This window comes from Acartia tonsa, chromosome 3 (genome assembly GCF_053477335.1).
Source record: "Acartia tonsa isolate MP-2025a chromosome 3, ASM5347733v1, whole genome shotgun sequence".
Lineage (NCBI taxonomy): Eukaryota > Metazoa > Arthropoda > Copepoda > Calanoida > Acartiidae > Acartia > Acartia tonsa.
In genome coordinates this window covers 5,927,136-5,948,722 of record NC_137262.1, presented here as the reverse complement: position 1 = coordinate 5,948,722, position 21,587 = coordinate 5,927,136, and the positions used below count along the sequence as shown (strand labels likewise).

The following is a 21,587-nucleotide window of genomic DNA, read 5'->3' as shown; positions in this document are numbered from 1 at the left end:
TATACAAGTGTTCATGTCCGTTTGTCCTACCGTTTCAGAGCTTCGCTTTTATGGATGTTGTCATCCTTGTTTTCCTTAATATTTAGTGAATTTATATAATTTTTTTAGCTATCCTTATAAAAAAAACAAGATGTTTGTCTGTCTTTATATTTGTGTCGTAGCTGAAGAGCTCGCTCACTGCTAGACTGATATAGTTCTCCTTTACAGCGAAGCTTCTTATAGGTCTGGAAAGGGGTTATAAGTACTTTGTGGGAAGATACCCTTACCCTCCCATGAGAAATCTCCCCTGGAAAAACGTTGGACTGAGAGCCGAGAGGATGGGTTTATAAAAATTGTCCTATTGATTACAACCTTTGCATAGTAATTCCTGTAGTAGTTAGGTAAGATTTAGAATGAGTAACAACTCTATAATCGTTACCATAATGTCCGTATGTCATTGTCCATTTTAAACATGTTGATTTTTTAACTTTTGTAACAACAGATTTTTATGTGATATAATTATCCGATTAATCTGATGTTTGGTATACTGCTTCCTAGGACAACAAAGTACAATGTTATAAGTGAATCGTCTCTATAAACAAGTCCTAAAATGTAAGAATATTTTTAAACAGTGTCCTGTATTTAAGCAGTGTTCAACAAATTTACTAACAATTTTGTTTCGATTTTTATAGATATACATTTTGATTATTCCGTTCTGACACTCTACTACAACCATGTTAATGTTCGTTTGTCCTACTGTTTCAGGGCTTCGCTTTTATGGATGTTGTCATCCTTGTTTTTTTTTTATAGAAAGACCTTCTTAACTCAAGTTGACCTTTCTATTTTCATTAATGTTTAATTTATTATGTTTTGCTTCTTGGACTTGTAAAAATGAATTTACAATAATCATAAATAGTAAGAATTATATAAAGAAGCAATGTTTTTTTTGTCTGATAGCTTAATTTTGATAACTACTGAATCGAGTAAGTTCTCCAGTTTAAGGAAGCTTCACATAGTTCTTGGAAAGGTTTTAGGCTATTTTAAAATTTTGCAATACATAGCCTCTAGGGGCGTAACCCCTAGTTGAATAACAAATATTCTTTATATTGAATGATTTTTGTTTGAATGAATTAAAAGTCTGTTCTGATATACTGATGCATTCTTCATTGCTTCAGTCGACATGTTGGTTACTAAGTGAGCTCATTAGCCAATGAAGGCTGGGAAAATCTATCTATCTACAGTTAGGACTGATAACACATTCGTTTAGAGAAAGAGAAATCAATATTTGTTGTAAAAAACTCCATTAAAATATTTTAGACGCGTTTATACTCGCAATATAGAGATTTTATATAATAGTTTAGGCATGTTGAATTTGTCCTACATAAATGTGTAGGAACTATAGAAAAAATCATGGATATTTATAACTTCCCTTAAGTCACCTTTTAAATAAAACTTAATATAATCCTTACAATAAAAGTAACAGTACTGTTTCTGTGTGTCAGTCTGTCTGTACTGTAGGATCTAGAAAAATTGTTGTTTACCTTTTTTTAAAAACGAATATAAGGAGGGGTGCATTGTAGGGAAGCTACAGCTACGATTTAAGTAAGAGTGGTTATGAACTCACAATACCTTCCTAGAACACCTCTGCTAGTTAGCTTCTTTGGTATTCTCAGGTAAACCTGTACCTGACTTAAGCTAGCTGTGGATTGTTTGGTTCAAATGATCTCTTTTTGGAGAACATTTTATGAATCTTTAGAGTAAAACTAAAAGTCTTAGGAATTAAAAAGGAAATTAACTCTTAAATTAATACACAATAATCTTGCATCTAATTTCTTTGTATTTTTCACTGTTTGAAAACTATGTTATTTGAAGAAGACCTTTTGTAGAACTAGTTGGAAACGAAATCTAACAAAAAATACAAGGATGTCAGAACATCAGCTTGACAATATATTTTGAAAAATGTTTATAAAATACATATTTAATTTAACACAAAATAAAAAATTTTAATAATTCATGCATTTGTATTATAATTCAACCAAAAATTTAATAAAAATGGATAGGATATTGAACAATCAATAAATCCCCCTAGGGTTGTGCAAAACCCGGTTTGTTTCTAAAAAACCCCGGGGTTGTTAGAAATAGGGTTTTATGTTTTTTTTGTTTTTGTTTTTTTTGTTGCTTTTTTTATAGTTTTTCTTACTGTAAAAGCATGAATGATATATGATTATATAATATGTAATAGACGATTCTTTCTATGACGCCCCAGTAAAATGTTGGTCACATGTCACAATAATTGTGACAATATTATTTGTGACATGTCACTAGTTTTTACAATTTTAAGATTTTTTGTGACATTTCACAAAGAAATGAATCCCTCCAAAAATATTATTTGTGACATGTCACTAGTTTTTACAGTTTTAGAATTTTTTTGTGACATTTCACAAAAAAAAAATTCACTCCAAAAATATTTTTTGTGACATGTCACTAGTTTTTACAATTTCAGAATTTTTTGGGACATTTCACAAAAAAATGATTCACTCCAAAAAAAATGTTTTGTGACATGTCACTAGTTTTATAATTTTTGAATTTTTGTGACATTTCACAAAAAATTATCCATACCAATTCACAAAGAAATGATTCCCTCCAAAAATATTATTTGTGACATGTCACTAGTTTTTACAATTTAAAAATTTATTTGTGACATGTCACTAGTTTTTATAATTTAGTAATTTTTGTGACATTTCACAAAAAATTGTCCATACCAATTCACAAAGAAATGATTCCTCCAAAAATATTATTTGTGACATGTCACTAGTTTTAAAATTTTAGAATTTATTTGTGACATGTCACTAGTTTTTACAATTTTAGAATTTTTGTGACATTTCACAAAAAATTATCCATACCAAAATTATTTGTGACATGTCACTAGTTTTTAAAAAAAATAAGGGAAATTGTGACAGGTCACCAAAAAAATTAACCCATTATGTATCAAAATCCCAAATAAATATATTTTTTTGCAGTTTATATTATATATACTCCTCTAACACCATGGCGGACTATATTCGATTGTGAAGAGAGCAAAAAAATGCCCAAAAAATCTTAAAATTTGAAAAATTTTTATTTTCTGGCGCATGCGCCAATAGGTAGTGTTGTCAAATATTTTTTAATGGGGCGATAATATAAGAATAAAGATTGAATAAAAATAAGATACTAGGGTTTCTAGCTTATATTCAAAAATATTTTATTACAAAATTTTAAATTACAATTTAGTTAAGAAAATTACAAAAATAAGTAAATTTGAACCTATTGGCGCTCAGTCAAATCAAAAGATGGCAACCTTAAAAAATTTAAAAATTACATACAACTGAACTGTTACAAACAACAACACTGTTGACTGAAATTGCAAAATTAAGCTGTGTAAAATTACGTTATCTAATACCATAAGTTATAAGTTTATGGTAATTTTTAGTTTATTTACATTTTTACATAATTAATTTTTAAAATATATTTATTTTTCAATAAAGTAAAGCAAAACTCGCTGCTTTTCTTTTAAAGTTTAAATATTTTTCTAAATTTCAGAATCAAGAATGCAGGGAGTTATATCTGAGTTTGAAGCTAATATTTAAATCTGGCTTGTACGCCAGTTTTACTAAAGCGTTTCAGTTTGTTGACAGCAGCTTGACCTCTGCAGAGTTGAAGCTTTGAATTTAAATATTTATCAAGGTAAAAAAACGCGTATTACCAAAAATTTGTATTTTATGGCATGTTATTTTTTTTAAATTTTGTCAATAAATCGCTTATCATGACATTTTGAATTAAAAAGATTAAAGTAACATTGTTCTATCATATGTATTCTTTAATCAAATACCTCACAGAGGAGAGGGATGCATACTATTTGTACCCAAATTAAAAATCATTTTAAAATCATGTTCGTTGGATCAAATACTTTGGGTTGGTACTAATATTGAATTTTATTGGTTGGTTTAAAACTAGTAGGGAGTATTTTGAAGTTTTTAACAAATAATTATATTTTGTTCATGATTATTGGGGATGTATAACAATTTATCTCCATTGTCTTATCCCTGTTAATAGTAGACAGTCCACCCACTAACAAAAGTCGTAAATTATTTTTTTCCCAAAGTCTTATCCCCTAAAATCCCTGAATTTTTTTTGCTATTGAACTAACAGTTGTTTTATTCGCAGTACGATAGAGTAACTTAAAACCTAAAGATACGCACATACCAAAGTCAAATTCTTGTTTTATGTTAAGGTGGGCAACGAGAGCAAAAGTGAAATCGAAATTAACTGCTGTGGACTTTAGTGCTAGCTCAAGGAATAAGGTTTATGCTTAATTGATTTGACAACCTATTTAAAACCTAAATTATACATGTATCAAATGTATCTCTAATAACTAATAGGTAGACGTTCCTATAAATATAATTTAGAAAAACATCCTAGAAACTTTAAAAAGCATGTTTTGCCTAGTCTCCTGAAAATAGTCGTAATCAGGGAGGGAGGGGACATTTGACTGTACATTGCACTAACTACCAAAGTTTTACAAACAATTTCTAGTTTCTGATATTCGTTGGCTATAAAATGTAGATACACTAATAGTGTCGAAATGTTCTTTAATTTTATTTATCAGGAGATGTATACCTATACATTTATCGTTTTTGTTGACTGTAACTTAAGATGCCAGATATTATGTAAACCTTATTTCTCTGTTGATTTTAGTTATACAGATTTGGTGCTTAGTTTCACCATTGTCCTGCCTGTCCGTTCGCTCCTTAAGGTAAGATTCACATTCCCACATGAACAATCATTACACCACAGAAAAAAGTCCTTGTGTAAAAGTTCCAGGATGTCTGTCTGTGTGTCACACAATTGAGAATGGAGTATAGCCTATATAGATCTAATTTAGGATCCTTGATAATCAATAATTTTTAAAAATAAAGCTTTTCTAGTATTAGGGCAGGTCCGTCCGTACTTCCGTCCTTCTGAAACTGTTTGCTCTTTTCTTGAAAATAAATTTCTTTTTAATACTGATGTTTTAGATAATCTACAAGTGGATTTCTTCTTCATAATACTTCTACGAGACGAACAGACAGATCCTTTTTATACAGTAGTTTCGTTTTAATAGTAAAGTTAATAATATATTTTCATTAAGGATGTCGTAACTGCTGGGGGCAAACTTCCAGCATCTGAAGCTGGATGGTAACAGTCATTTATCAGCGCACAGGCTGCTTTGTATGCTAAGGAAAGAATTCATATAAAATTATTGTTTTTTTAAGTCTCAAAAGCAATTAAAATATAGAAAGGCAAATATAAAAAAAACCTATGATAGAAGACACATCCTATTGAAGTCTTTACCTCCCCCCCCCTTGTTTGAGTCTTGACTTATTCTAACTTAACTAAAAAAAGTTTCCTATGTTTGCTATGTTAGATACATGACAATATGTAATGTTGAATTAATACCTAGCATGTCGAACAAAGGAAATAACCTAAGAATGTTTATTTTATGAATTCATAAAAAATAATAGGGATTTGAAACCTGTATAAAAGAATAAGATCCGATATTCCACATAATTTCAAAGAAAACTGAATCACCAAGGACTTTTTTCAATGCAAAAGAACAGGTAATTCTATATCTGTATCTTTAATAGCAGCTAAGATGTTTTTAAAAAATATGTACCTGGTTTACGACATACTGGCATTCAAATTATAGAGTAATTTTGCTTTAAAATTGACTAATATCATGTTTAATAATCATAAGAATAAACATAAATTCGTGTACTATGGTCATAATAATACTTGAATGTTAAGAGTAATCTTAATAATAAAGTTTTCTTTTTCAGGGATACTGTAGAAGAAAGTATGCCGTTGATTTCGAAGCCTTATTGTAACTGACCTCCATCGTTAATTAACATATATCCTGCATTCCTTTTTTTGGGAGAGTAATTTTTAGCATTAGAACTTTTTGTTTTGCAAGAGTTGAACTTATTAACATAAATAAATTGTTCTCACTATAATGCTTGGCGACAAACCAACCACAAATTAAAACAACAAAAGTATTGAAGGGGGGGGGGGGGGGGGGGTAGTCTTTAATCCTTAATTAACTTAACATAAATTCACTTAAAATATGTATCAAAATAGTTTGTTTGGTCGGCAAGCATTAGACGGGAAAACTTCTTTCTATAGTATCAAACTTTAAATATGTTTTCTCGTATTCATTTGAATCCGGTGGATAGGAACCGGTTCTCATCCATACCAAAAAACTATGTCTAGCATCGAATTATATCCAGCTTTCTACGAATATAAAAATGTACAATCATGAGATTAAAACAGTTTTTTTAGCCCGTGCCTTCGGTACCTGGGGGCTAAAAAAACTGGTTTTAATCTTATAATTGTATATTATATATGCGCGGAAAGCTGTTTATAATATGATGCGAGAAATAACTATTATCAAATGCTGTGATTATTAAGTTTTGTCAAATGGTGTGATTATAAAGAAGTTAATATTTATAAATAAATCTATTTTTTTTATTACCTTTTTATTTCTGTAGTACCATTGTGACATGTCACTTGTGACGTGTCACTTATAATTCATGTTAATAAAAAAATTGTGACAAGTCACACACATACTTTGTGACAAGTCACATATTCGGAGACATTCATACATTCAATGTGACAAGTCAGAAACATTCTTTGTGACAAGTCACACAATACTTTGTGACAAGTCACATATTTGGAGACATTCATACATTCAATGTGACAAGTCACAAACATTCTTTGTGACAAGTCACATATTCTGAGACATTCATACATTCTATGTGACAAGTCACACACATTCTTTGTGACAAGTCACACAATACTTTGTGACATTTCACTCAAAAATCTTGTGACATGTCACATTTTTGATGACAAACTCACTATATAAAGTGTGTGACCGGTCACAAGTTTAGGCGTGTGACATTGTGACATGTCACAAACGTTAACATCGGTAAAAGTTGTGACATTTTTCAAAAGCATGTTACTGGGGCTGTTGTGCCAAGATTATCCTATTAGGTTCAGATATAGGACAAATGAAATGTTGTCTTCAATTAGTGTGTTTTTGTCTGTTAATTTAATTTTTGTTTAATACAAAATAACAGAAAAGAAAGTTTCTGAAAGAATGTTTATTGAAAGGACACTCTGAATATTTACTATTCTTAATTTCTTATCCTAAATTTGTTTTTATTACTTAAAGGGACTGTAAACGAGAAAATTTCTCATCAGATTATAAAACCTTAACATCATCTCATTCATATAATCTCAAAGATAGGACAAAACTGTCTCTCATTTACTTAAAAACGGCTTTTTCCAACGATTTTTATTACGTCCAAGATTGGGGAAAAATTTTCCGGACTATATAAATGTGCAGTTAATTTTCTTTTTTTCCTTCTATAGCTAAAACTAAACTTTTTGACATAGTTCTCTATTTTTCCTATAATCCTTGCTTTAAACAAATGTGTAGTTACTTAGAAAATGATAAAATAAGCAATATTTTTTATTGAAAACCAAATACAATAACAAAGCTAGAAACAGGTTTTTTTTTATTTGTTATCCAAGTAACTTTAGTTGGCCCATATCTCGCCCACCTTTAATTACAAATTTGTAAATAATAAAGGTGCAATATTTCTTTATAAACAGTCTGATAAAAGTGTAAACTAATTCTCCTAAGTGGGCTATTTATTGTCCAACACAATAAAATAGGATATTATTATTTTGAATAGCCTTTGAGATTCAACCCTTTGTAGACAGTGAGGTATTTTTTTTGTCAATAATACAAATTTAAAATAGATCTTTATTACCTAATTACTACGTTATTAAAAAACTAATTGGCAATTTTATATCGTAAAATAAATCCTTAACAGTAAGTAAATTGTTTCAACTATACATGACAAGTTAAATATCCCTACAAACATTAAAAGAAACAAACCGTTCAGATTTTCCCTGTTTTTTCCTCTTTCTATCCCAAAACTCCCAAAATACCATAAAATCAAGGCATTATTCCTGCATATTTTTAAAAATAGTACGTTTTTGGTTGATCAGTTTAGTGAAATGTGCTTAGAAAATGTTAAGATTTGATAATCAGATGACATTTTTAAGTTTACACTCCCTTTAATGTATACCTAGGATTTATATTCTTAATATATTTTAAAGACTACAATTTCATTAAAAATGCATATTGAAAGAGATTGTACATTTTCTTTTAATTGTATATTTTTGTTCCATTCCAGATATAAACAGAAAGAGGAAAAATGTTAAAGCTAGGTTATAGAGAAGCTTCTGATAATTATGTAACAACATAAATGCACATTTAGTTTTACCTTATTTTATAAATTTAAGCCAATGAACAAGAAAACTTTGGGGACTTGGTTAAAAAACCGCCGAATGCCCCCTCCCTAATGTCTTCAATTATGTCGTAATCCTAATGACACTGCAACAATATAAATGCACATTTAATTATGCTGTATTTTATACTTATACTCTAAGCATAATAGGGCTCTGTAATAGAAGGGGCTAGAAAATCGCTTAAAACCATCCCAAGACTAGAATCTAATACAGATTAGCCTAAAATCATCTCAGGACCTATATGAAGCTTACCTAAAATAGAAAACATAATCAGTTCAGTAGTTTTTAAGATATTAAGATACAAAAAACCTTACTTCTTCATTAAATAGAACATTTAAGCCAATAAATCAGATACTTTATGTTAAACTAGCGGCTGCGCCCCTAGAGGCCTCTAGTGGCACTTTAAATGTTTTTGTTTGTTAAAGTTTCTACGATAATTCTTTATGTTACGATACCTCTTTATGTTACATTGAAGTATCACATATATCAAATTTTTTCTCTCGATTTTTTGTCATTTTTCTTTGGAGGGTGGTGGTACCTTCCCCCAAAATAGTTATAAACCTTCCCGGTTCCCATGAGGATCTTCCCTGTTAAGGAGAACCTGATCAGTTCAGTGGTTAGCGAGACCCTTTGGTACAGACACACAAACAGACATCCTGTTACTTTAGTATAAGGATATGAATGCAAATAATTAAGAAAACCTTATTATATAAAGCATTGGGGACTAGAGTTATAATGCCCCACCCTCCCCCTCCAAGCCCGCCAAATTTCCCCATTTGATTTTTAGTTCCAATATAGATTTTAATTCTTAATACATCATTCATAGGTACATATAATATAGTAATTCTTTTATTGATTGATATTTGATTTAATTTTGCAACAAAGGGTATGTACATATTTTATTTTGACATATGCTACAAGAGTTATTGTTTGTTTGACCTTCCTTCTGATTGTAGAGCTTTGCTTCTACGGATTTTGTTATCCTTGTTGAAATATAAAGACAAAGGGGAGTGTCCTTTTAAAAAAAAATTGAATTATTTTTACATGGAAGACGACATGTTCGACAAGCCCAAATTGAAGACGACATTTCATTCGTCTTATATCTGAACCTAATAGGAAGAAATTGGCACAACAACACCAACCACTTCCGCACTTCTGCATGCCTCTGATTCTAGGAATATTTTATTGAAACAACGGGGACATCATCGTTAATTCCATATGTAGAGTGGCAATAATATAAAAAGGACTTATTGGACATTGGTATGACCAATCAATAAATTAATAATAATAAAACTTGGATGCATTTACATAAAAAAAATAGTTGGATGAAAAAGGAAGACATCAGAAACACACAGAGTGACAGCTATTTTAATAATAACGAAATTTTATTTAACATAGATGATAACATTCACAAAATGAAGCTCTGAAACGGTAGGACTAACATACATTAACTGGTGTAGAGTGTCAGAACTGAATAATCAGAATATAAATGTATAAAAGTCAAAACAAAATTATAATGTTTAAGGGCATACTTACAACTACAATTTTAGGACTTGATAGTACTTTGTTGTCCTAGGAATCAGTATTCCAAAAATCAGATCAATCATAATTATATCACATTGAAATTTGTTCTTAAAAAAGTTAAAAATCAACATGATTAAAATGGATGTACAGACTTTCTGGTGATGATTATAGAGTTGCTACTCTTTATAAATCGTAAATAACTACTACAGGAATCACCACGCAAAGTTTAAAATCTATAGAACAATTTTAACATTCCTAAGTCATCAAAAAAGCTATCCGCTATATACGGACTGACCGACCTTATTTTTAGAAAAGCTACGCTTTTAAAAATATGAACAGAAAAAGAAAATTATATAAAAGAGAAAGAAAAAAGAAAGTGTTTATTATTATTACCTGATAAATATGTAATAATCTAATAAAATTGTTTAATTAAAGATCTATCCCTGTGATCATGATTAGCGTGAATAAATAAACTTTTAAAATCAAGGTCAAGTGCTGCAACCAGGGATACAGGGGTGGGTAAATTAGTATGATCCTTCCCCCCCCCCTCCCACCAAGCTTTCATTTCCACCAAAAATATTTCAAAATTTGAAGGGAGGAATGTTGTACAATCTAATTAAATTGAAAAAAAAATTAGGGATATCATATTTCCCATTCACCTATCCCTGTTAAAAATCAATGGTACATTGCACCCTAAACTGCATTATTCTACAAATATAATAAATATAATGATTATATGGATTCATTGTTATTTAAAATGTAACTCGTGGAATGTGATTTATGACCATTAGACCTAAGAACAAAAAGAGTAGTGTTGTTGCTCTAACTTGTGGACATGAATGTCCCTGTTGAAATATATTATCAGATAAATCATAAGCATGTGGAGGGGGGTGTAGTGGGGTTGTTAACACCACCATGCATAGACGTCCAAGGGGGGGGGGGGTAAACAAAATTTACCCCTGCCAACAGATTTCACGGGGGGTAATTACCCCCCCAAGCAAATTTTACCCCCGGGGTAAAAAATTTTTTTGGGGGGGGTAAAAAAAATATTTTACCCCCCCCCCCAAAAAAAAAAGCAAATTACACCCCCCCAAATAAAAAAGCTTGGACGCCCCTGCCACCATGATAAAAGACATCAGAAAAATTTGCCTTTTCTTTTTTACATCCCTATAGAGAATCGCTGTGCACGCCACTGATATAAATATATATTTATTGTTAAAAACTTGTTTCTTTAAGGAATAGACAAAATAAACAAAAATGGCAATGTTTATAAAAAAATTTTAAGTCTCCATCCATAATTATTATATTTTAACATTATTCTTAGGAAATTGTATTTGTTGCTTGTAACTGCCTTATTTGTTAGTTGTGTATTACGACGAAGATAAATTTGAAGGACAGGGACCCAGAACCTTAAAATTAATTTATGCCCAAATAAAGATTTATAGTATAATTATAATTTTATGCCTCCATGCATGTACGTAAAGATCTCGTTAATTATTAAACCTATAGAGTTCTCCATTTAAGGGAAGCTTAATTTTTTACTACCAGCTCCATAACTCAATATGGTTTGTGAGTGTGACCATTTTTAAGAGTTTGCAGTTTAATACATATGTTTTTTTTGGCTTTTTCATTACACATCTATAGATGCTAACGGCGCTGAAGTTAGTATCTTATAAATATTTATTATGTAGTGAGTTATTAGATAGTTGTTCACATAGTTTAAGTTGTCAGGGGGATTTCACACAAACATCCCACGACCTAAGAGGATTAAAATTACTGAATAACTGCCCCTGGCTCTGAAATACTCAAGTAGTATGGGCACAGACACACACACATGCACACACACACACACAAATCTGAACTCAACTGGTTCCACAAGTTTCATTCTGTCAATTGAGATGCATTAGAACAATCTTAAACAACTTTGGTTCATTATATATTTTCTTCAAAATAACATCTAATAATAAAATAGGTATTTCTCTTTGCTAAATATATCTTAGCAAATTTTGAAACATCTATAAATACTCTATAACTTGCTTTAATTAAAACAAAACCATAAAGCTTAGGTGTCTAACTTTACTTCAAAAAAGCTAACCTTATTTCTTATAATCAACCAAAACCTTCAAAATTTTATCAAATAATCCTCAACATTTTATTCCCATTTCCTGTTTATGATTAATCTATACTTCCGTCTAAATTTGTATTTCTCGTATGCTTATTTTCATCATTTAGTTTCATGCTTAGTATCTAAGCCAATAGTTATAAAAATACATACAGTGCAGATTGAGAAGATCAAAACGTCAAGTATTAAAAATAACACGTTATAAAAAATGTTTTAAGAGTAACTAGCTGCTTCACCACTAGCATGTAGGGGTGAGAGAGAGAGAGAGAGAGAGAGAGAGAGAGAGAGAGAGAGAGATAGGTGTAATAAATAGCCTAAAACCATTACAATATACAATATGTAAAGGTTTCCGAAAAGCATCACCCAATGAGATAAATCATTTCCAATAGCTTAGCTTAAGACAAAAAAGCCTCACTTCTTTATATAAAAGGATAGTCTAGAAAGTTTCAATGCAAAATAACAATCATTTGGTTGTTATAAAATTTATCTTTATGGCAAAAACACAAAAATTCAAAGTCAATATTTGGTTTTAAAAGTACTTTTCTTAATCCAAACTTTGTTCAATGTTTTCTACAATTATCATTTTTATTTCTAATTTTGACACACTCGGATTTTTAGAACTAGTTGCAATGCCCCTAGGCTCTAGGGGAAAGTGCGGATGAGCTCTGAAAATAGCCTAAAACCACCAAGATATTGATCAAGCTTCCCTGAAAAGTACAATCAATTCGGACGTGTACTTTCCGAGTTCTAAGGTTTAGACAAAAGAAAGCGTTAGTTCTTTAAATTACTATCGGCTACGCCCCCTAGAAGCCTCTAGGTGTACTTGAGGTAGGAGGGGGAAAAGTCGACTCCATCCCATTATAAATTTGAGTTTCAAAAGAGTAAAAAAAAATTTTATTTGGCGGGAGTGGGTTGAAGACACACCCTCCCAAAATTAGTTTAAAACCTTCCCAGGACCAATAAGAAGCTTCACTGTAAAGGAGAACAATATCGGTTCAGCGGTTAGCGAGATCCTTCGGGACAGACAAAAATCGCTTACTACTTTATATAATAGGATAGGATAGTGATGCTAATCTAAAACTCACTTTGTCTGTCCGGATTTTACGGGGAGGGGGGGGGGGGGAATGTAATACTATTCACGACTGAGCTGGATCTTTTAATCGTTTTAGTGGTGAGCCAGATCGGGGTGAGCCAACTTTCCACCAATGAGAACACAGCATTTTATGAATGCTGCGCTGTGATTGGCTGAAATTCGGCTCACCCCGATCTTGCTCACCACTAAAATGATCTAAAGATCCAGCTCTGGTGACCAATATGAGGATCTACTTTAAAAACCAACTTTGTCCTTTATCAGTTTGTAATTTCTAATGGGAAAATGTTTTCTATATTCTGCACTTTTGACTAAATAGTTCTTAAAAATCGTTGCTTCGCTACTTATCGATGTGATGTGTTTCTTGTTGTGTCACTAGGAAATTAAAAGAGTTTCAAATAGTTTCAGATAATCCACTATGCCCCACATATTTGTCAGTACTCTATTTCGGTAAGTCTATTGTAATTCTAGATCAGCTCCTCTTTGACTAACGTTGTCCATGAAAGGGCTTTCTACAAAATAGATATAGATTTGATATCCTTATACTAAAGTAACAGGATATTTGTGTGTTTGCGTGTTTGTGTGTTTGTTTGTACCGAAGGATCTCGCTAACCGCTGAACCGATCGGGTTCTCCTTAACAGGGTAGCTTCTCATAGGTCCCGGGAAGGTTTATAACTATTTTCTTGGGGAGTGGGACACCCCCAACCCCCCCCCCCAAAAAAAATTTTTTTTTACTTTTTCTTTTAAAATCTAAAATAAGAAATTGGGTTATCAAATTTGACTCTCTCTGTCCCTTAAGATCTCAGTAACCACTGAACCGATCGGATTCTACTCTTCAGGGTATATACCTATTGGTCCTGTGGTGGTTTTAAGCTATTTTCTTGGGGGGTGGGACACCCCCAACCCCCCAAAAACGAATTTCGCCTTAATTTTTTATCACCTCTTGGGGCAAAGCCCCTAGAGGCTAGGGGCGAAGCCGCTAGTTATAGATATATAGAATGCTTCAAGATAATTTTACTCAATAAAATTAGCGTTTAATTTTGTCTGTAATAAGTAAGTTTTTGACCAGTCTATAATAACATGGTCAAATATTTTGTTTTGAACTTACATATCATCAGCTGTTTGTTTAGTATTTATATGTGAGTTTAGTCTGTAGCTGTCTCGCTCGCTGTGAGGGTCACGTATGCGCTTAGAATTTCCACCTAACAACACGAATTGTATATTACATAATACATATGTGATCAGATAAATGTAGTCAGGGATAAGACATTAAAAGATAAATTATTGTTGCCCTTTTTATTATTTGTAAAGTTTCTTTTGAATACAAATTTAAAAATGAGGGTTAGAGATTAATTTAACCGTCATTGTCTTCTCCCTCCCTGTAAACTCAAGTTGTGTAAGTGTGTTTGTGTGTGAGTTTAGACTACAAGTCTACATACGTTTTCATGTCTCCAATTTTAAATACGTGCTTTTTATATCAGACTGTGATTAAATGGCGTGATTTAAAAGTGATCATTTGTAAATGAAATACTTACTTTATAGGATGACAACATGTATAAGTAGCGAAGCTCTAAAAAACGTACAGAGTGATTTAATGAGCGTAGATGATAGTTTATCATAAACTAGCGGCTTCGCCCCTAGCCTCTAGGGGCTTTGCCCCAAGAGGTAATTAATGAAGAAAAAAATTAAGTAACCTGGTGAGACGCCCCCACTCCACCACTGATTTTAAATAATAGAAAAAAATAATTTAGGGGGGGGGGATTTTTTCATTTTAGGGGGGTTGGGGATGTCCCACCCCCCAAGAAAATAGCCCAAAACCACCACAGGACCAATAGGTATATACCCAAAAGAGTAGAATCCGATCGGTTCAGTGGTTACCGAGATCTTAAGGGACAGACGGACAGACAGACATCGTTCTACTTGAAGTAAAAATTATATAAAAATCACGTACGTTATAATATTAATGTATTTGCAGTATGACTGACAGACCGACGGACCAAGTAAATTATATTTTTGATGCTCATAGGAATCTTTATAACAAAATTAGCCGTCTATCTTGATTAGCAGTGAGAAAATCACATTTTCACCATTGCGTTACGGACAGACAAGTAATTTTGGGTATAGTCCTTTTCGTTTCAACGCACCTTACTTAAGAGGCGATTCTTCGTATTTTTCACAATAGCTTTTCTCCTATTTCTAGCCCCTGCGGGGGGCTCTAACCCCGCGGGGCCAATTGCCTAACTCTATGGTGCAATCACCTAACCCAATATAACCTAACCTATAAAAAGCTATTTTAAAAACACGACGAATCGCGCCTTAAGGGGCGTTGCCACGAAAAGGACTATTCCCGCAATTTTAATTATTTACTAAGTATATTTGCGATTACTTTTATTTAATGAAATCTTCCAATTTTAAACATTTACAAAACAGCCTGCTTTATTGCATCAAGATCCATGACAAATGAGCTCGAGTCTTCCAATGGTAAAGGGTTTAAAACTCATAGTGCTCCAATAATCCTCATTAAACTCTCATTGACCAAAGCGATAAGACCTTTATTCTATTTGTTTATGGAATGAATTAAGTTTTTCACTTCATGTAGATATTTGAATTACATTGAAGTATTTAATCCTTATTTCATAAATAAAAAATATACGTTCATAATAGAGTAAATCTAAGAAAACTCTATTTTAAAAGAATTCGAATGTGGCGACACTTCCTTTGTGTTAAAATATTAAAACTAAAATTTTAATCATATTAACCCTTTGGTGATGGTAATGGGAAAAAAAATATAATTGAAAAAATCTTTTTAAAATCATTTAAATTAATAAATATTTACTTCTTTCTTTTAGATAGTAATGGCGGGGGAGGAAAATTTATTTATTGAAAAATAGATAAATAGATATGTACTTATAGAAAACTAGCCAATAGCGATATAGTTATATTGAGCCAACTCTAGTATGGTAAATAACAGAAGTAGTAGCTATAACTTTACAAAATGTGGTGATCCTTGTTATTTATATTAAGGTTAGAAAACGGACCCTGCATTGTAGGAGATTCAAAATCAGATCCCGATCTCATGAGGGTATGGAAATATTTGAACTAGTAGTTTTTAAAAGCGAAGCTTTTCTATATTAGGGTCGGTCCGTCTGTACGTCCGTTCGTACGTAACGGATAGCTCTTTTCGTTAATTTAGGCATGTTAGAATTGTCCTATCGATTTCAAACTTTGCATGATGATTCTTATTGGGGTTAGGTGCGAGTTTAAAAGCAAAGCAACTCTATAATCGTTACCAGAAAGTCCGTACGTCCATTTGAAACATAATACTTTTAATTTTTTTTAACATTAAATTTTTATGGGATAAAATTATCCGATTGGTCTGATTTTTGGAATACTGATTCCTAGGACAACAAAGTACATTGGTATAAGCGAAGCATCTCTATAATCAAGTCCTAAAAATGTAAGTATGTCCTTAAACAATATCCTATATTTATGCTGTTTTTCAGCAGATTTACTTACAATTTTGTTTTGTTTGACTTTTATACATTTATATTCTAATTATTCAGTTCTGACACTATACAAGTGTTAATGTTCGTTTGTCCCAACGTTTCAGAGCTTCGCTTTTATGGATGTTGTCATCCTTGTTCTATAAATTCTTTATTGAAAGCCTATGAAGTACTTTATAAAATTTATGCCTCAAACTGTATGTCTTGTATTCAAATTTCAATTCAATTTAAAACAAAAATGTTTGTTCTAGCCATTGCCTAAACCTCTAACCCTGAAGGGCTTTATCACAGAGTTGTTTTTCCCTAATCTAACCTAAAATTAGCACAAAGAAATTAGATTTTTATATAAAGTATTTTTTTGTGGGTTCGCTTTTGCTTCATTTTGTGCAATCTTGCGTCATAATGTTTTTTTATGCCTATTAATAAATATTTTTAATCACGGATTAATTATTATTCATGTGAAAGTTGAAGTGATCTAATATAATCAGGATGATAACATCCATAAGTAGCGACGCAAAAAAACATAGAATGAATAAACGGACATAGTTAGTTAAGGAGATGTTCTGTTCTCATAACAAAGAAAAAAAAGACAATATGCAAAACTCAAAGAAAATCACGAAACATTTAAAACTAAGGTTTATGTCTTTTGAAGCGTGACCGACAATCAGATGAACAAAGCAATGTATCTAATAGATGCGCATATGTCATAGGAATCTTTACTAAAAGTTTTAGCTTTTTATCTTGCATAGCAGACGAGAAAATTACGTTACGGACTGACTTACAGACGGGCGGACAGACTAATTAAATCATATAGAAGATTTTCTACTAAAAATCTAATTTTAGTATCTGGGAGCAGAAGCAAAACAAGAGAAGGGCCAATTATTTACTGTAAGTATCATTTTAAATTTTATTAATTAATGTCAACGTGTGTTCTTTAATGCTTAGCTTCACTTACATTCTGTATACCTTTATTTGCCATTGATTTCACAAATTAACTTCTGAAAAATTGTCATAATAATTGACATTTGTAATTACAACTTATAATTGGTTGCAACAGACTGTATTCTATTTATTAGCAAAGGTACTTTATAGTTTTAAATATCGGTCTGTCCGTCTGTATGTCAGCTACGTTTTAAGAGAAACGTGGTTTCTCTTTTGCTATTTAAGATAGAAGGTAGATATAATTGATAAAAAAAAACTTTGCTGACTATTGCACGTCACCTCTATAAAGCACAGTGTCCGTAGGTCTTTCGGAATTGTTCTAAACTACATTTTTCTTGTATACCATTATCAAAGATAGTTTGTTGAAATTTTGTGTGTTTGTTAATATTAAAATAGCTCAGTCAAATTTAAGTGCTTATTTTTTTGGGACATTCTAGATAAACAAAATTAATATTTCAGTACAATTGTGGTAGTCGGACAGACAGACTGTCATTTCCTAGAGCACGCTATGCTCCGGGACTGCCGATAACACCCAGATGCTAATCCCCTCCTTATCACAAGTCTAGCCAACCCATTCTGCCATTGTTTGACCATCAAAGAAAGCGGTCAAACTTATCACCCGCTAATGTGGGGAGGGAGTTGCTCCTTTCCCCCTGCATGTTCCAGTAACCTACTCTTTTCCGGGGGACGTCTACCTTACCCCCTACCGGAGCCTACCCATCTACTATTCACCTGGCTGAGGCTCCCCCATCTTCTCCACACCCATTTTCTACCTAACCCATTATTGTAATCTGTTTGTATATAAAGCCATTAACTTGCTGTATATATTCAGTTCAAATAAAACATTCAAACAGTAACTACTTGTAGTACTTTATTGATAGAATCCTTAAGGCTAGGGGCTCTTTTGACCGAACTCGCTTAGTAGGGTTGAACCGCTTAATACATTTTTCAGATATGGGAAACCAAGCTTCTACCTCGAGTTGTGTTGGATCTTTTAGAGCTTAAGGAAAACAATACATAATTTCTTATTTACATTGAGATACATATTATTGACTGCCACTACTACTACTTCCCCTAGAGGCTTTCAGGGAAAGTAAAAGGAGAGGGGAATGGGTGACCCACCACTTTTAATTAAAAAAATTAGGGGGCCTTTTTTTCTAAGGGCGATTTTTATCGAGAGGGATGGGAGCACCCTTTTCTAAATTAGTTATAAACCTTCATCTGACCTATGAGAAGCTTCAAAGGAGAACCATATCGGTTCAGCATTTATCTCAATCTATTGCACAAAACTTTGGGTACTAATAATGAATTTTTTATTGTCTGGTTTCAAACCTGTAGTGTCCGGCCTTTTAAACAAACAATTTTAATCAATGGAAATTTAATTTTGATTCCCGCTTTGAGGATGTACATCAATTTATCATCATTGTCTTATCCCTTAAGACCCCAGATTTGTAGGAAACTAATGTAATGTATTATTTATTGCCAGGGGTACAAGCTGGTATCAACCAGTGGTGTCGGCCAAACATTTGTGATCACCATGCATAAACCTCCAGTCAACAGGGATGAAACAAACGAGGATCAAGTGAAGAGGATCACCGCTGGATTCTAAGATATACTCATTAGTTATCCTGGTTCTGGGACTAAAACAGGAGTGGCAAACGTCGGGGTGGACAAACCCAGGATTGTCGAGAATATTAAGTTAATTAAGTATTTCTATACAAGTTGGGTTAGGTTAAGATATGAATATATCCCCCCCCGCAGGTGTTAGGCATTTAAAAAAGCCAAGATAGCTTAAAATAGGTTAAGTGTCCACGTTTGTGCACTGCGAGGTTTGTCACTCCTGTGCGTTTGTCCTAGGATTATTATCCCTGTACATTTTAATACTTGAAGGCATTATGTTTATTAATCCCCGTAAAATTTAGATACTTTTAATTTTTAGTCTTCCATTGCATTTATTTCATATTTGGGGCATTTAAAAGAAGGACTTTTCATGAATTGAAACCATTCATGAATTGTCCTCTCTTAACATTCATTTATCATTATACATCACATTTTTTATCTTGATTTTTTAAAATTAGAGGAATAAATATATCAACAATTTTAAAGCATATCAAAAACTTAGTTTATAGTTAAACATTAATAAATAGTAATTTTTTTTTGTTCTTTTCAAATCATTTCATTAAAGTTTTCAAAAAGTAATAGTTCTGTATGCAATTATTATAACTAATACAAATCCAATAAAAAAATAAAGCATTTCTTTATTCCTTAAAAATTTAATTTTTACAAAATTTTCAGATGCAATGACTCTTGGTGAGGTGAAAGAATTGATCCTTGAGAAAGGTTTCCATGGGGACTCCACTTTATACAGGCTTCAGAAATACAATAAACTAAGATTCAGGTAATTTATACACTTAGAAATATATGTTTCACGATCAAAGGAAAGCTTCCCTGCAAGAGTGAAGTATTAGTGTCTTCTTGATATCTCGCAAACGGCTGTACTAAGGGGGGGGTTTTTAATGCAACCATCTCGTAATCAATGTATAAATGGCACTTAGATTTCGAATTTTGATCTGAAATTTTGCATGAGTAATCCTTGGTAAGTCTATTTTCCCTAAATCAAACAAAAAGTTGGAAAAGTAACGGCTGGCAGCTGGCGGCTCAGCCGTTTAGCCGTTTTTTGCCTATTTTCAGGGCAAATTCATCATTATTTACGTAGGAATCAACTTTTAAAAACATATTTTTGGTTTAATTCTTGTTAAATGATAACAATAACCATTTTTTAAATTTCTAGTACCAGCTGCTAAACGGCTAGAACCGGCTGAAAACGGCTGGGAGCCGCCAAGAGTATGAAGAGTAGATAGGGCATGTGACATGTCTAGGGGTAGGTTTTTATGGTTGCTGAGCTCAAAAATGCTACCAAAAATAGTGGCGGCCCATCCATATGGCAGCTGGGTAACAGCTGCAGCTCAGCTGGGAGCGGCCAAGAGTAGAATCAGTAGATAGGGCTTGTGACGTGTCTAGGGGTAGGTTTTTATGGGTGCTGAGCTCAATTCTACTACAAAAAATAGAAGCAGCCTATCCATATGGCAGCTGGGTAACGTCCGCAGCTCAGCTGGGAGTGGCCAATAGTAGAATGAGTAGGTTTAGCTTGTGACATGTCTTGGGGTAGGTTTTTAGGGGTGCGGAGCTCAAAAATACTGCCAAAAATAGTGGCCGCCCATCCATATGGCAGCTGGGTAACGACCGCAGCTCACCTTTAAGCGGCCAAGAGTAGAATGAGTAGATAGGGCTTGTGACATGTCTAGGGGTAGGTTTTTATGGATGCTGAGCTCAATACTACTACCAAAAATAGAAGCAGCCCATCCATATGGCAGCTGGGTAACGGCCGCAGCTCACCTTAGAGCGGCCAAGAGTATGAAGAGTAGATAGGGCTTGTGACATGTTTAGGGGTAGGCTTGTGACATGTCTATTGCCTAGGGGTAGGTTTTTATGGGTGCTGAGCTCAAAAATGCTACCAAAATTAGTGGTGGCCCATCCATATGGCAGCTGGGTAAGAGCTGCAGCTCAGCTGGGAACGGCCAAGAGTAAATTGAGTAGATAGGGCTTGTGACGTGTCTAGGGGTAGGTTTTTATGGGTGCTGAGCTTAATACTACTACCAAAAATAGAAGCTGCCCATCCATATAGCAGCTGGGTAACGGCAGGAGTATGAAGAGTAGATAGGGCTTGTGGCATGTTTAGGGGTAGGTTTTTATGGTTGCTAAGCTCAAAAATGCTACCAAAAATAGTGGCGGCCCATCCCAATGGCAGCTGGGTAACAGCTGCAGCTCAGCTGGTAGCGGCCAAGAGTAGAATCAGTAGATAGGGCTTTTGCCGTGTCTAGGGGTAGGTTTTTATGTGTGCTGAGCTCAATACTACTACAAAAATTAGTGGCAGCCCATCCATATGAAAGCTGGGTAACGGCTGCAGCTCAGCTGAGAGCGGCCAAGAGTATAATGAGTAGATAGGGCTTGTGACGTGTCTAGGGGTAGGTT

At 33.0% G+C, this 21,587-nt stretch overlaps 3 protein-coding genes and 2 long non-coding RNA genes across 10 annotated transcripts in view; 4 read left to right on the top strand and 1 right to left on the bottom strand.

Moving 5' to 3' along the window:
* Positions 1 to 21,587, bottom strand: part of Nop56 (Nop56 ribonucleoprotein) — a 422,283-nt gene that overhangs the window by 48,751 nt on the left and 351,945 nt on the right. The gene's annotated exons all lie outside the window — the stretch shown is intronic.
* LOC145313137 (uncharacterized) lies at positions 3,542 to 5,235 on the top strand. The gene is made up of 4 exons (XR_013877258.1): positions 3,542 to 3,702; positions 4,250 to 4,319; positions 4,714 to 4,771; positions 5,147 to 5,235. It is a non-coding gene; the product is annotated as an uncharacterized LOC145313137 (long non-coding RNA).
* Positions 5,515 to 6,520, top strand: LOC145313136 (uncharacterized). 2 transcript variants are annotated; one of them, XR_013877256.1, is made up of 3 exons: positions 5,515 to 5,615; positions 5,835 to 5,995; positions 6,178 to 6,520. It is a non-coding gene; the product is annotated as an uncharacterized LOC145313136 (long non-coding RNA). The 2 variants fall into 2 exon arrangements; XR_013877257.1 differs by having other exon boundaries at positions 6,150 to 6,520.
* On the top strand, positions 13,434 to 19,849 carry LOC145313135 (GTP cyclohydrolase 1 feedback regulatory protein-like). Its single transcript, XM_080152411.1, has 5 exons — positions 13,434 to 13,559; positions 16,135 to 16,192; positions 17,457 to 17,501; positions 18,508 to 18,562; positions 19,043 to 19,849. The coding sequence occupies exons 1-5, from the start codon at positions 13,528 to 13,530 to the stop codon at positions 19,162 to 19,164; spliced, it is 312 nt and encodes a 103-aa protein (XP_080008537.1). The 5' UTR covers positions 13,434 to 13,527; the 3' UTR covers positions 19,165 to 19,849.
* Positions 19,837 to 21,587, top strand: part of LOC145313134 (glycogen debranching enzyme) — a 75,027-nt gene continuing 73,276 nt past the window's right edge. For all 5 annotated transcript variants that reach the window (XM_080152405.1, XM_080152407.1, XM_080152406.1 and 2 more), the window contains exon 1: positions 19,837 to 19,953. In XM_080152405.1, the coding sequence (XP_080008531.1) occupies positions 19,856 to 19,953 (98 nt within the window). In that variant the 5' untranslated portion in view covers positions 19,837 to 19,855. The remainder of the gene's footprint in view (positions 19,954 to 21,587) is intronic.